The 15,698-nt window shown below is 39.6% G+C and overlaps 1 protein-coding gene across 10 annotated transcripts in view; it reads left to right on the top strand.

The window, feature by feature from the left end:
• Positions 1-15,698, top strand: part of ablim3 (actin binding LIM protein family, member 3) — a 108,467-nt gene that overhangs the window by 54,296 nt on the left and 38,473 nt on the right. For all 10 annotated transcript variants that reach the window (XM_017698386.2, XM_037540593.1, XM_037540592.1 and 7 more), the window contains exons 6-7: positions 2,225-2,318; positions 15,193-15,280. In XM_017698386.2, coding sequence (XP_017553875.1) covers positions 2,225-2,318; positions 15,193-15,280 — 182 coding nt within the window. The remainder of the gene's footprint in view (positions 1-2,224; positions 2,319-15,192; positions 15,281-15,698) is intronic.

Raw genomic sequence — 15,698 nt, 5'->3', positions numbered from 1 at the left:
TCATCTCTGTCACACACTGATCTATGATCAGATATGTGCTGTACCTTGGATCTAAATTTAATAATAAAAATAATAATAATAATTTCAGTTCATGAGGTACATTTTACTGACCCAGTGTTGCCTTGTGAACCAAAAAATGTATAACATCAGGTGAAGAGCAGAGATGGAAAGATTGAAATAAGCTTACATAAGGCCATAAACAGTGACCAGTGTGAATTTAGGGCCCATTGTTAGAAGACCTGAGAGTGCAAACAGGGGTGTAAAGATTAAGAACCTTAAATAAATAAATCAGCGCTAAGCCATGTAAGGCTTTATTAGTTAATTAATGTGTCTTTACATGTAAAAATGGGCTGAGAGTTTTATTTTGGCCAAAACATGAGCACATATCACATAAAAACTGAATGCTGTTAAGCAAACGTTAGTCTGAAGTTACATCCTAATGTCTGAATCTCATCTGAGCTAGGTGGCGCTTAATGGTAGGCAAAACACTGCTGCTGTATCATTATTATACCAGCATACACGGTATTGCCAAAAGAATTCGCTCATCTGATTTCACATGCATAAGAGCTTGAGTGATCCCATCCTTAATCCATAGGGTTTAATATGATGTCAGCCCACCCTTTGCAGCTGTAACAGTTTCCATTTTTCTGGGAAGGCTTTTCACAAGGTTTAGGCATATGTTTATGGGAATTTTTGACCATTCTTCTAGAAGCGCATTTTTGAGGTCATCTGGCTTGCAGTCTCCACTCTAATTCCTCCCAAAGGTATTATCTCAGGTTGAGGTCAGGACTCTGTGCAGACCATGGATCTTGGATCTTTATGGATCTTGCTTTGTGCACTGGTGCACAGTCATGTTGGATCAGGAAGGGGTCATCCCCAAACTGTTCCCACAAAGTTGGGAGAATTAAATTGTCCAAAATCTCTTGGTCTGCTGAAGCATTAAAAGTTCCTTTCACTGGAACTAAGGGTCCGAGCCCAACTCCTGAAAAACAACCCCACACCAAACTTTACACTTGGCACAATGCAGTCAGACAAGTACTGTTCTCCTGCCAACGGCCAAACCCAGACTCATCCATCAGATTGCTAGATGGAGAAGTGTGATTCATCACTCAAGAGAACACATCTCCACTCCTCCAGTCCAGTGGCGGCGCTTTACTCCACTGCATTCAACGCTTTGCATGGCGCTTGGTGATGTAAGGCTTGGATGCAGCTGCTCAGCCATGGAAACCCATTCCATGAAGCTCTCTACACACTGTTCTTCAGCTAATCTGAAGGCCACATGAAGTTTGGACGTGTTGTAAATCTTTGGTCTTGCCATGGAAGAGATTCAGGAGACCAGGGTTTTCAGAAATAATGTTGGTTTTATTAAAAAGAGAGCGCTCTGTATACCTGCCATAGTCTCAACCCAATCTGAACAGCAGCTCAGACACCTGCTATGCAACTGACCCCCCACACCCAACAGAGTCATACAGAAGTGAGTGGGACATTTGAATCCTGTCATAAATACCTTAATGTATTCTGCCCCAGGACATCCTCTTTAGGGGGTGCTGGTAATTTGGTGTAATTGTTCAAACCAAGAGAATAGAAATGGAGGTGGCTTCTCAAACCCTAAATAACACCTCAAACAATAAATAACAATTAAAGCAAAGGGAAAAAAAAACAGAAAACTAGAAAGTACATCAAAATAAAACAATTTCCAACAGAGGTTTGTAGCAATCAACTCTGCAGAAAGTTGGCAACCTCTGCTCACTATGCGCTTCAGCATCTGCCAACCTCGCTTTGTCATTTTAGATGGCCTACCACTTTGGGCCTGAGTTGCTGTCGGTACCAATCGCTTACCACTGACAGTTGACTGGAATATTTAGTAGTGAGGAAATTTCACGACTGGACTTGTTGCACAGGTGGCGTCCTATCACGGTACCATGCTGGAATTCAGTGAAGTCAGCTCCTGAGAGCGACCCATTCTTTCACAAATGTTTGTAGAAGCAGTCTGCATGCCTAGGTGCTTGGTTTCATACACTTGTGACCATGGAAGTGATTAGAACATGTGAATTCAATCATTTGGATGTGTAAGTGAATACTTTGGCAATATAGTGTACCTCCCAGCCGTAACTGACTAAAAACTCACTGAATAACTATTGATCTTGTGATGTCTTTGAAGAATGTCACTGCGTCTGCTTTTTGTATGAAAAATGATTCTGTGTGTTTATTGCTTGTTCTTCAGAGATGGTATTCCTTACTGTGAATCAGACTACCATGCCCAGTTTGGAATAAAATGTGAAACCTGCAACAGATATATCAGCGGACGAGTACTGGAGGTGAGTGTGTTGGTTTGCTATGACCACTCAGCCAAGTGGCTGCTGTCCATCTATTAATGTAATACTCCTCAAGAGAAGTGGAGCTGAAGTATCTCAGCCAAGTCATAAATGAGTGGTCCAGTTTATTTTGTCGTAGCCATAGTATGCGCTCAAACATTTGTTTGCTATTGTTTTCCTGCTGTTTATATATGTTTTGGTGTCGGGGAAATCACAGAGATTTTTCCATACATAAACATTTCCTGTTTGTTGCGCCTGCTTTTGCTGACTGAGCAGAGTATTGCATCATGTTACCACTCACTTGTACCTGTGTACATTCAGGGTAAGCAATAGCGTTGAAACGGACCTGGACTGATGTGTGAGGCAGGAAGCTCCGGCTATAAAAAGATCAAAGGCTAAAATATAAGGAGATGGATGAGAGAGCCCAGAGAGACAGCAGGATGAAAACTGGCTTTTGAAGCACGGCTCTCAAACATGCTCTCAACAGGCGTTCGCTGGCATTACCATGAACATAGAGCAAAGAATATGGCTCAGGGGAGGGGAGTCAAGAAAGGAGAACAGAAAGAGCCAGAGAGAATCAGTTAGTGAGACAGAGAGAGGAGATGAGGAAGGGATAGAGTAGGTCAGCAGGTGAAAGGAGAGAGCAATGAGGGAAATGAAATGCTGCATAAGGGGGGAATTATTGTATTGTTGCTGTAGTGATCTTTATGTCTCCAGCTACAAGGGGTCTTTTAGATGTTTTGGGGTAATACAGCATGTTTTAAAGACTTAGAGGTTGCATGAATAGTAAAGCAAAGAACAAAAATAATAGTTCTTAGCTTCACAGTGCAAATATCCTTTCATTTTATAATTTTCCCTGGATATCCACTCATAATGTGTGGTTTGATGTACCAAAAACAGTCACGATTCATTTATACATAAGCATTTTTGTCCTCTTAATCACTTAAAATTGAACAGGCTGTTTTGTTACTGCACCTTTGACTAATGTAAATTAGCTCGGTTCTGATTGGCTAAAACACTCCTTATTACTTCAGTATGAACAGAAAGGGCTAAACTGCTGTAGGCTGAATAGGTTGATATATGTAAATATGTACAGTTTTGTGACAACACAAAAACAGTGAATTCAGAAGGGCTGTATTTGATGCTAGGTTTCAATGTATGTACTGTATAAAGAGCAAATGGTATCATTGAAAACCAAAGTTGTTTATCTGATACATAAAAGTCTTCTATTTAAAAAAGAATTGATGAAAATATAGTTTTCCACAATATCGGCCCTTTAAAGTGTTGACATAATTCAGGCACCTCCAGCTTTGCTCTTGTTGTCCATGTGTTTGACCTCACTGCCATAATGAGAAACTGAGGGAAAGTACAAAGTGGGAAAGGTTTTGAGGAACCACAGAGGCAAGAAGAGAGAGATAAACAGAGCAGGGAGATGAGAGAGGGAGAGACAGAAAGGAAGAGAGCGGGAGAAACTGTGTGTGACAGTCACAGAGGGAGAGCAACATGATGAGGTAGTTTACATACAAATGAGGGAAGAGATCATTTGACAGCAGAAACAGTTCCAAGCTAATGAAGCCTAACAGTAACACGTACCCTCAAACAAATCCAAATACACTTTCGCAGATACATATGTATGTAAGTGTATGTGCACACACACATGCTGCTCTCCTGTGTGTGTGCTTTTGTGGCTGTCTAAGTGGTTGGTGTGAAGTGCTGTGTGTTCTAGTGGGAGATTTTTACTGGGTTATTTATAGCTAGTGGGCCACAGGCTGATTTATCTTTATCCTGCCTGTTTGATTTGCACTCAGTCCCCCCTGGGAGGCTCCTAGTGATACAGCATGCCTCAGAGCACCAGCAGACTGACAGCCCTCTAATTCCTCAAGCAGAGAAAGCATAAGCTCCTGTTGCTCCAACCTACCTTTAGCCATCTACTATCCACATACTTTTTGGTTGTCCTGCACCCTCTTATCGTAACTCAGCCTCATATCTTTAAAATGGAAGGAAAAGGGTTTATCCTTAATGTGGTTTTAAAGTAATATTCTTGTGTCCACTATATCTGCTTTATCTCTAACATATGGGTAATTACCAACAGTTGTGGACAGTAACTATTAAAAGGAATTAGTTACTGTACTTAAATTTTTTTTTTTTTTTCGTATATGTGTACTTTACTTAAGTATTTCCATTTTGGGTGACTTTTTATTTTCACTCCACTACATTTCAGTGTCAAATATCATACTTTTTACTCCACTACATTTTGCGAAATCTGTCGTTCCTTTTGGCTTATGTGTTGTGCATAAAAACATAATGTGAAAATGAAAGAAGAGTGAAGCAAGAACACCAATCAGGGTACAGTGCGCACTGTTTTGAGCTTGTTTTGACCTTTTGGACACACTGACCCATGTCAGTGAACCAGCGTAAAATTAAAAAAATTTAAAACCTAAATAATGGAACTAACCTAACTTGGTGTAAAGTAAGTGAGATGCAAATAAATCTTATGATAATTTCAATAGATATCAGCATCAGACTAATTAATGACATTCTATTAAAATATTGGTTTACCAAGAGTGAAACTAGAGTATTTTCAGCTAATGAGTTAATGAAGCACAAGTCTTTTTACAAAAATGGTAATAGGACATTAGAGTCATAATTAATCTTTTAGTACTTTTACTTTTGATACTTAAGTACATTTGAAGGCAAACTTTTGAAGGCAAACTTTTGTGCTTTTACTCAAGTGGATTTCTAAATGGAGGACATCTACCTTTACTGGAGTAATATTTTACCTTGGGTGTCTCTACTTTAACTCAAGTACATGATCTGTGTACTTTGTCTCGTATTGATTAAGTTGATTCATAATTTCCATGTACGGAAAATTCTTTGACTTTAAATACAATAAAAACTAGAATTTAATGGGCAGGTGCTGACTCTCATTAAAGTTTAGGTTGAAAAATGCTTTTTTCCTTCTCAATTGCATATTAACTAGAGATGTCATGATGCCATTTACTGTTTTCTGGTATCAAAACCAATACAGAATGTTTTCCTTGTTTCCTTGTTTCTTTAATTGAAAAGAGTTTGATTTCATTACATTGAAACCCTATACAGTCTATATATGGACAATGAGATGCAAATACAGCTTGGTTTGAATTCATTGCCTTGTTCATTGAATTCATTGCCTTTGAAATAGTTTACATATATCAGCGAAAAGCAGTTTACCTCTGCCCGTTCATGCTGAAGAGATAAGGAGTCGGCCTGGATTGCTTTTGAATTAGGCTTGATAACAAGGCAACCAATCACAATAGAGGTTGTTTACATAGGCCAGTTTTAAAGGCACAGTAGAAAGACAGCCTGTTTTATTCTAAAGGATGAAGAGAGCTTTGAAATTTGTCTTTTAAAAATGTATTGTACATGGATTTGGGACATAAAACCACACACATGTTGTGGACATCCAGCAAAAAAATAAAAACAAGAAAAACAGATTACGAGCCCTTTAAGTTAATATACCCTTAAAGGAATACTCTAGTGTTTTTCAACTTAATGTCTGTCTGACACATCTAGGGTTTTTTTAACTCATTCACTCGTAACATTTTAACTCTTTCAAATCTGCAGCAAAAAGGATCCATGTTGAGTAAGGTCAAATTAGTGAGGATGTAGAATTGGAACTTTCTGTGCTCTACTGTGTTCCCCATCACTGTGTAAAAGAAGCAGGAAGCATCCCTTGTTGTTGGGTGCACTACATTTTTCCCAAGTGATTGCAAGTTTATTCAGATCAGTATCGGTGCTAAGCATTTTTGGTTTAATCAGAGTAGCAAAACGTGACTTTTCTGTGACTTGTATAGTCCTACGCATGCGGTACAAAGCTGTGAACCTTTGGCTTTGTTCATCAGTATCATGTACTTATCAAACAAATGCAGCAACAGCATTGAGAAATTACATTATTAAAAGGGAAGAACAGAGTAAACAGCAGATATTGGCAGGTTTTTACATTTGCCTTAAAAGGTTAAATGAGTGACAGAATTTCATTACTTAAGTATTAGTAATTAAGTGTATTTGGACCATTTTCGGTGTAATGTTCATACGGTGTAAAAGACATTTGTCATGTTTGAGTGCTCAAAAAAATGGATGTATTTATCTCAAAACCAAAAATTTTCCTTTCTGGGAAATCCTTATTCTTTAAGCATCATTGGGAGCTAGAGCACAAGAGCTTTCAGCTGAAGTAAAAGGTTCTTCATACTCGAATGCATTTCTTCCGAAAGAGTAATGAGGTGTTGTGAAGATGCAGGAGCAGTAGGGCATGCCTTACTGTTTCAGCTGATATAATTAAGCAGAGGAAGAGGAGTCATGCTGTAATGTTAAAGATAATCATGGCTTTTGTTGAGTCCACAGGCAGTAAACAGGGTGGCCTGAGAGAACTTGAGAGGGGAAACTCCAAGTTTCCAGAACCCATTAGCCATCAGGCAGTGGTTACAGTTTACACATTTGAGCTTCACTATGGGACAGCTGTACAGCAGAACACAGTGGATATATAGCCGTATGCAAACATTAAGGCACCACTAGTAAAATTGATTTTCTAAGTGAAAATAGCTTACATCCTCTACAGAGAATATACTTCTGCAGCTTTTAATGCACAATTACTGTTCATTTGCTGAATTTAACATTAGGGCTGTCAAATGATTTAAAAATTTAATGGCAATTAATCTCAGAATTTCATATAGTTAATCACGATTAATCACATTTTTTAAAATCTGGGTAAATATAGAAAATAAGGATTTTTAAGTGAAATGTTACAATTAAAATGGTGAACACATTTTATGCTAAATGTACTTATGTTAAAAGCTGCTGGGAAAAGAGAAAACTTATTCACTCACATACTAGGCAGTAATACTGAACCTACAAAACACAAAATTGGATTTGTAATAGATTAGGGAGCTGTAGTCTCAAATATAAGACATGTAGTCACATACTACTGTATCTCAGTTCAGATATGTGTAACAAAAGAAAATAAAAGCTAAATAAAACTTCAATTGTGCTGAAGTTGTATTCAGTCACACCCTGTAGGTCTTCACAGTACTGCGCAAACAAAAACAAATTACACAAAGTTGGACTTGTAAGACATGTAGTGTCATACCACAGTGCTACAGCATTGTAAACAGCATGTAAATGTGGCTACTCACCTCTACTCTTAATGAGAGATGCTGCGCACGGACAAGCCTCAACATGAACTACGGATGACTCACAGGGCCAAATAGAATTTGCGTTAACGGTACTATTATTTTAAATTGTGTTAAATAGAGATTGCATTAATGCATTATTATCCCGTTAACTTCAACAGCCCTAATACACACACACACAGTATCTCACAAAAGTGAGCATACCCCTCACATTTCTGCAAATATTTTATATCTTTTCATGGGACAACATTAACACTGCCTTAACTACCAGAGCTGCACAGGTTGCTACTGGAAACCTCTTCCACTCCTCCATGTTAGACACCTTGCACTCCTCCTCCTTCCACTTGAGGATGCCCCACAAGTACTCAATTGGGTTTAGGTCTGGAGACATACTTGGCCAGTCCATCACCTTTACCTTTAGCAAGGCAGTTGTCATCTTGGAGGTGTGTTTGTGGTTGTTATTGAGTTGTAAAACTGCAATGCGGTGCAATTTCTGAAAGGAGAGGCTCATGCTCTGCTTCAGAATGTCACAGTACATGCTGGAGTTCATGTTTTCCTCAATGAACCACAGCTCCCCAGTACTGGCAGCACTCATGCAGCTCCAGACCATGATTCTACCACCAGCATGCTTGACTGTAAGCAAGAGACTGTTGTCTTGGTACTCCTCACCAGGGCACCACCACACATGCTGGACACCATCTGAGCCAAACAAATTTATCTTTGTCTCATCAGACCACAGGACATGGTTCCAGTATTCCATATTTTTGAACTGCTTGTCTTCAGCAAACTGTTTACGGCTTTCTTGTGCATCAGCTTTAGAAGAGGCTTCCTTGTAGGACAACAGCCATGCAGATCAAGTTAATGCATTGTGCGGCGCATGGTCTGAGCACTGACAGGCTGACCTCCCACTTCTTCAACCTCTGTAGCAATGCTAACAATACACATGAGTCTATTTTTTGAAGCCAACCTCTGGATATGCTGAACATGTGGACTCAACTTCTTTGCTCGACCCTGGCGAGGCCTGTTCTGAGTAGAAACTGTCCTGAAAAACTGCTGTATGACCTTGGCCACCATGCTATAGCTCAGTTTCAGGGTGTTAGCAATCTTCTTATAGCCTAGGCCATCTTTGTGGAGAGCAACAGCTATTTCTCACATCTTCAGAGAGTTCTTTGCCATGAGGTGCCATGTTGAATATCCATTGGCCAGTATGAGTGAATTGTACCCAAAACACCAAATTTAACAGCCCCCATTCACACCTGGAACCTTGTAACTCTAATGAGTCTTATGACACCAGGGAGGTACAATGATATATATATATATATATATATATATATATATATATATATATATATATATATATATATATATATATAAGAGAGAGTGAGATAAGAGAGAGAGAGAGAGAGAGAGAGAGAGAGGGAGAGAGAGACTCTTCTCACTGAATCAGCCATTTGCAGAGCCCTGCTAGTGACATCCTGTATAAATAAAACTAACGTGTAGCCACAACTTAATTAATTCCCACTCCTTACTAAATTGCCTTATTAATAATAATAATAATAATGATAATAATATTTTTTATTTATATGAGAATGTTACCAGTAGGGCTCAGTAGTAATGAGTATTTGGCATTTAGCACATTTTATACATTAATGATAATGTACATTTTAAATACTCCTACTGGTCTTTCTTACAGTAACAGACAGAGCCTGATGGAGACACTAATTTAAATGCATTCATTTGCTGCATAGTGTTTTTATGTATTTTTATTGAAGTCTTTTAATGAAACTTTCTGGTTCATCTTTTGGAATCTTTTAAATCGTAGTTTGTTAATATTCTTTAAGGTTCCATTTTTGTTAGACATCTCTTTTAAATTTTTGCCAAAAATTCAGTAGATTACATGATTTCTAATATAAAGTGTAGTGACAGTCCAGATTTAATTGGCTTAATAGAGTTAATAGAGTCAGGTGACTTACTGCGAACAGTTAAAATAGCTCATGAGCAAGAATGTTTTTATTTTATGTTGTTATGTATTTATTTATTTTTTTAATTCTTTATTTTTATTTTGAGGCAGCAAAAACAGAGAAAGTTACAGAGGAGAACAGGAATAATATTTGTCCATTTGCTGTCCTTTTTTTTGTTTACAAATTAAATATTTTGAACAATTAGGGAGGAAAAAAAAAAAAAACTGCATAACACAATATACAGATTATCTACATTACCTAGGACGTGAGTGTAGAGGACAAATGAGATAAAGACATAGTAAACAAAAAACAAGGCCCACATGATCATTAATTCAATACTTCTACAAAGTCTGGCTTTAAGGGCTTTATGTATCTGACCCATTTAACCCACAGATTAATAAATTTACTTTTCTTAAGGCGAATAGCAAAGGTAATTGCTTCCATTATATAGATCTCATTAACAATGTCTATCCAGGCTGAGACTGTGGGAGGCTCGGGAAGCATCCAACATCTTGTGAGTGCTTTTTTACAAGCAGATGTAAAGATGGCAAATAGGTACTTACCTGCAGGTCTGGACAGGAAATCACAATTCCCCAAAAATAAGTGAAAAAACTGTAATGGTATTTTATTATTGAGTATAGTGGTTAGAATTCTGTGAATCTCTGCCCAAAATGGTTTTATTTTCAGACATTCCCAAAATACATGCCAGTGATCGGCTTCGCAAGAACCACACAACCTCCAACACTTAACACCTACTGGGTCAAAATGTGCTTTCTGCTTTGGTGTTGTTGTTATGTATTTATAATACAGATTATAACTTAAATTAACCAAGTTTTATAGAAGCCAATATTGAAACTACATTAGTGAGCCAGGTATAAATTATAACTGGCTATTTTATTGTTCACTTTTGGGCCAAACAGCAGAACATTATAAAAACAGCTTAAATTAAACATCCCTCATAGAAACTTGTGCTGAATCTGCATTACCTTTAGTGAACCAGGCACACATGACCAGTTCTTTCATTGTCCACATTTTGTCTGTGAGAACAAATGTCCCTCTGCTGGTCATTTGCAGTAGTATTACACACGGAAAACGCCAGCCCTCAGTATGTACCACGGTCATTACTACTGAGCAGGTGAAAGTAAAGACATGTCCAAGAAAAGGCAGATGAAATGTCATCAAGGCTAGAAGTGCGGTGAAGACATAAGAATGGTTCACAGGGTCAGGCTGTTTGAAGCAAATCTTCTCTTAATGCCGTTGAATGAGATTAAGTGTGCAGTTTAGGTTCTCAGCGAGTCGACCTGCACGTTGAACCACCTGGACTTTTACAGAAAGCTCAAACTCATTGAGGTCACAGATTACTTTTAGAAGCTTTCTTAGAAGTTGGTAGAGATGTACTGTGTGTAAGGCTGAAGTGAGTGCAGTTTCTTTGGTGACTGTTTTTACAGCATGAAAGCCATGTCAGAAGATGTCGTGAGGCCTTGGTTGGAAACAGGTTGCTCTTGTGTATGTGAGGACAGCAAGGGATATAATCTTGATGTCATCTTATTTGTACAGTGTGCTCAGAATTATCACTGCCCTTGATAAAGATGAATAAACCAATGTCTTTGTTGTTGACGAGCTTGAACATGCCGAAACGTTTCTAACGTTTGAGTGAGATTCATACACATTCATACATGTCTTGCTATACTTGTGATGACTTCCATAGGTTTCTGTTGATTTTTGTATTACTGTAGCCAAATAGTACTACACATACACCTAAACCTAACCTTAACTTCAGTGTCCAAAGGTGATTTTTCTGCTCATTTATTATTGCTGCCCAAAAATTTAATTCTTATACCATTTTACCAAATTGCTTCAAAGTAATACTTTTAACTCACTTTGACTTTATGGTAAAAAGAAAATCACACTGAGTGATGCTATGACTAAATTATGTTTATTTTATTAAAATAGATGATTGAACTTTACTAGCTGTACCTGTTGATACTGGCCATTTTGGTAGTTTTTAATAACTCAAAGGTTTACTTACTGCTGAAAATATCAACACATTGTTTTTATATGTGTATTGAACATATTCAACACCGATGTGTGTGTGTGTGTGTGAATATATATATATATATATATACTGCTCAAAAAAATAAAGGGAACACTCAAATAACACATCCTAGATCTGAAGGAATGAAATATTCTCATTGAATACTTTGTTCTGTACAAAGTTGAATGTGCTGACAACAAAATCACACAAAAATCATCAATGGAAATCAAATTTATTAACCAATGGAGGCCTGGATTTGGAGTCACACACAAAATTAAAGTGGAAAAACACACTGATCCAACTTTGATATAATGTTCTTAAAACAAGTTAAAATGAGGCTCAGTATTGTGTGTGGCCTCCACATGCCTGTATGACCTCCCTACAACGCCTGGGCATGCTCCTGATGAGGTGGCAGATGGTCCCCTGAGGGATCTCCTCCCAAACCTGGACTGTGGTGCAACGTGGCGTTGGTGGATGAAGCGAGACATGATGTGCCAGATATGCTCAATCGGATTCAGGTCTGGGGAACGGGCGGGCCAGTCCATAGCTTCAGTGCCTTCATCTTGCAGGAACTGCTGACACTAGCATTGTCCTGCATTAGGAGGAACCCAGGGCCAACCGCACCAGCATATGGTCTCACAAGTTGTCTGAGGATCTCATCTTGGTCCCTAATGGCAGTCAGGCTACCTCTGGCGAGCACATGGAGGGCTGTGCGGCCCTCCAAAGAAATGCCACCCCACACCATTACTGACCCACTGCCAAACCGGTCATGCTAAAGGATGTTGCAGGCAACAGATCACTCTCCACAGCGTCTCTGTCACGTCTGTCACATATGCTCAGTGTGAACCTGCTTTCATCTGTGAAGAGCACAGGGTGCCAGTGGAGAATTTGCCAATCCTGGTGTTCTCTGACAAATGCCAAGCATCCTGCACGGTGTTGGGCTGTGAGAACAACCCCCATCTGTGGATGCCGGGCCCTCATACCATCCTCATGGAGTCGGTTTCTAACCGTTTGTGCAGACACGTGCACATTTGTGGCCTGCTGGAGGTCATTTTGCAGGGTTCTGGCAGTGCTCCTCCTGTTCCTTCATGCACAAAGGCGAAGGTAGCGGTCCTGCTGCTGGCTTGTGGCCCTCCTACGGCCTCCTCCACGTCTCCTGGTATACTGGCCTGTCTCCTGGTAGCACCTCCAGCCTCTGGACACTACGCTGACAGACACAGCAAACCTTCTTGCCACAGCTTGCATTGATGTGCCATCCTGGATGAGCTGCACTACCTGAGCCACTTGTGTGGGTTGTAGTGCTATCACACTTATGCTACCACGAGTGTGATAGCACCACCAACATTCAAAAAAAAAAAAAATTCACTAATCGCCAATGATTTCCACCTCTTGTCTATTCCATTTGCACAACAGCATGTGAAATTGATTGTCAATCAGTGTTGCTTCCTAAGTGGACAGTTTGATTTCACAGAAGTTTGATTTTCTTGGAGTTATATTGTGTTGTTTAAGTGTTCCCTTTATTTTTTTTGAGCAGTGTATATCAGAATGTCACAGTACATGTTGGAATTCACATTTCCCTGAATGAACCGCAGCTCCCCAGTGCCGGCAGCACTCATGCAGCTCTACTACCAGCATGCTTGACTGTAGGCAAGAGACAGTTGTCTTGGTACTCCACACCAGGGTGCCACCACACATGCTGGATGCCATCTGAGACAAACAAGTTTATCTTGATCTCTTCAGATCACAGGACATGGTTCCAGTATTCCGTATTCTTGGACTGCTTGTCTTCAGCAAACTGTTTGTGGGCTTTCTTGTGTGTCAGCTTCAGAAGAGGCTTCCTTCTGTGAGGATGGCCATGCAGACCAAGTTGATTCATTGTGTGGTGTATGGTCTGAGCAATGACAGGCTGACCTCCCACTTCTTCATCCACTGCAGCAATGCTGGCAGCACTCATGCCAAACTCTGGATATAACGCTGAATACATGGACTCAGCTTCTTTGGTTGACCCTGGCAAGGCCTGTTCTGAGTGGAACCTGTCTTGGAAAAACCGTTATATGACCTTGGCCACCATGCTATAGCTCAGTTCCGGGGTAATAGCAGTTTTCTTATAGCCTAGGCCATCTTTGTGGAGAGCAACAATTCTATTTCTCACATCCTCAAATAGTTCTTTTCCATGAGGTTCCATGTTGAATATCCATTGGCCAGTATGAGCGAATTGTACCCAAAATACCAAATTTAACAGCCCTGCTCCCCATTCACACCTTGAACCTTGTAACTCTAATAAGTCACATGACACCAGAGAGGGAGGATGACACAATTGGGCACAATTTGGACATGTTCACTGTGAGGTGTACTCACTTGTGTTGCCAGCTATTTAGACATTAATGGATGTGTGTTGAATTATTTTCAGAGGACAGTAAATCTGTACTACTATACAAGCTGCACACTGACAACTTTAGGTTATATCCAAGTTTAATTTCTATAGTGTTGTCCCATGAAAAGATATGATAAAATAAAAATAGAAAATGTGAGTGTTGTACTCACATTTGTGACATACTGTATATAGACCACCTCCTTGTTTCTACGCTCATTGTCCATGTTATCAGCATCACTAACTATATAGGAGCACTTTGTAATTCTATATTTACAGACTGTAGTCCATCTGTTTCTCTGCATACTTTGTTAGCCCCCTTTTACCCTGTTCTTAAGTGGTCAGGACCCCCATGAACCCTCACAGAGCAGGTACTATTTGGGTGGTTGATCATTCTGAGCACTACAGTAACACAGTAACACCGTTAATATGTGTTGTTCTGGTCTGAGTGGATCAAAAACATCAGTGCTGGAGTTTTAAACACCTCAGTGTCACTTCTGGACTGAGAATAATCCACCAACCAAAAATATCCAGCCAACTCCGTCCTGTGGGCAGCATCCTGTAACCACTGCTGAAGGACTACAGGATGACCAACACAAACTGTGCAGCAGCAGATGACCTATTGTCTCTGACTTTATATCTACAACGGCAAGATAGAAGTATCTAATAGAGTGGACAGTGAATGGACACAAAAAAACTCCAACAGTTCTGCTGTGTCTGATCCACTTGTACCAGCACACACTAACACGCCATCACATCAGTGTTACTGCAGTGCTGAGAATGATCCACCACCCAATAGTACCTGCTCTGTAAGTGTCCATAATATATTTACAAAATCATCACATGCCTCTAAACAAGACCAGAAAGCTGTGAAAGTGTCCAATGTTTTATTCGAGCATTCAACACAAGATCATGAGACAGTGGAGTAAACTCATGAGCAGAGTTTCGCTGCTGTGTTCGCTGAGCTCAGAGTCATCAGCAGGCTCATAGGAATAGTTCCCTCAATTACTGACGCCTAGCAATTAAGAGTCGTGGAGATGCTCAAGTGCAGCCTACGATGATCAAGAGGGTTGTTAAGCATGGCTGTGGTGGTGAAGTCTCTGCTGCTGAAAAAACAGTGTTAGAGGAAAACTGGAGCTTAATGCTCTGCTGCTTTATACAAAGTCAGCTGCTGAAACGTGCTCCCTGCTCACTGCACTTTATTGCAGCCATTATAGCACTTATCATTACTGGTTTAACAAGTGGAAGAGGGGAGTTTATTTCCTGCCTGTTCATGACTGAGGTCTTCCTAGATGGATTACTTACAAACAATACTCACTATCCCTTCCTCTCTTTCTGTCTCCAGGCTGGAGGAAAACACTACCATCCTACCTGTGCTCGCTGTGCCCGGTGTCAGATGATGTTTACGGAGGGAGAAGAGATGTACTTGACAGGTGAGTAAGGTCAGACTCAGCAACCACAGGCACAATCAGTTCAGCAGAAGACTCCAAAGAGCTGGAAAGCATGAACCAGTATACATTTTAGTAGTGCATAGGATGTTCATGAACCATTGTCTTTACTAAAACACTTGGAGAACCATATTTTTTAAGAGTGAGTATCTGACAAAATGGTCATTAATATAATATGGTATTTTGTTTTTAATCAAACAGACTTAGGGTATAGTGCCTCTTCCACATTATCATCAAGGCACAGAGCTGGAGGATGCCTACAGTATTTTGGACACTGTAGATTTATTACCTTGGAGGATATGACTTGGAGGAAAAAGCTTTACATTGTCACATTATGTGACAACATAATGATGGATTTACATCATTAGAAATAGCATATATTTATTAAGACCAAAAAAAGACA

This window comes from Pygocentrus nattereri, chromosome 8, assembly GCF_015220715.1.
Source record: "Pygocentrus nattereri isolate fPygNat1 chromosome 8, fPygNat1.pri, whole genome shotgun sequence".
In the NCBI taxonomy this organism is placed as follows: Eukaryota; Metazoa; Chordata; class Actinopteri; order Characiformes; family Serrasalmidae; genus Pygocentrus; species Pygocentrus nattereri.
This window is presented reverse-complemented; position numbering and strand designations above follow the sequence as displayed.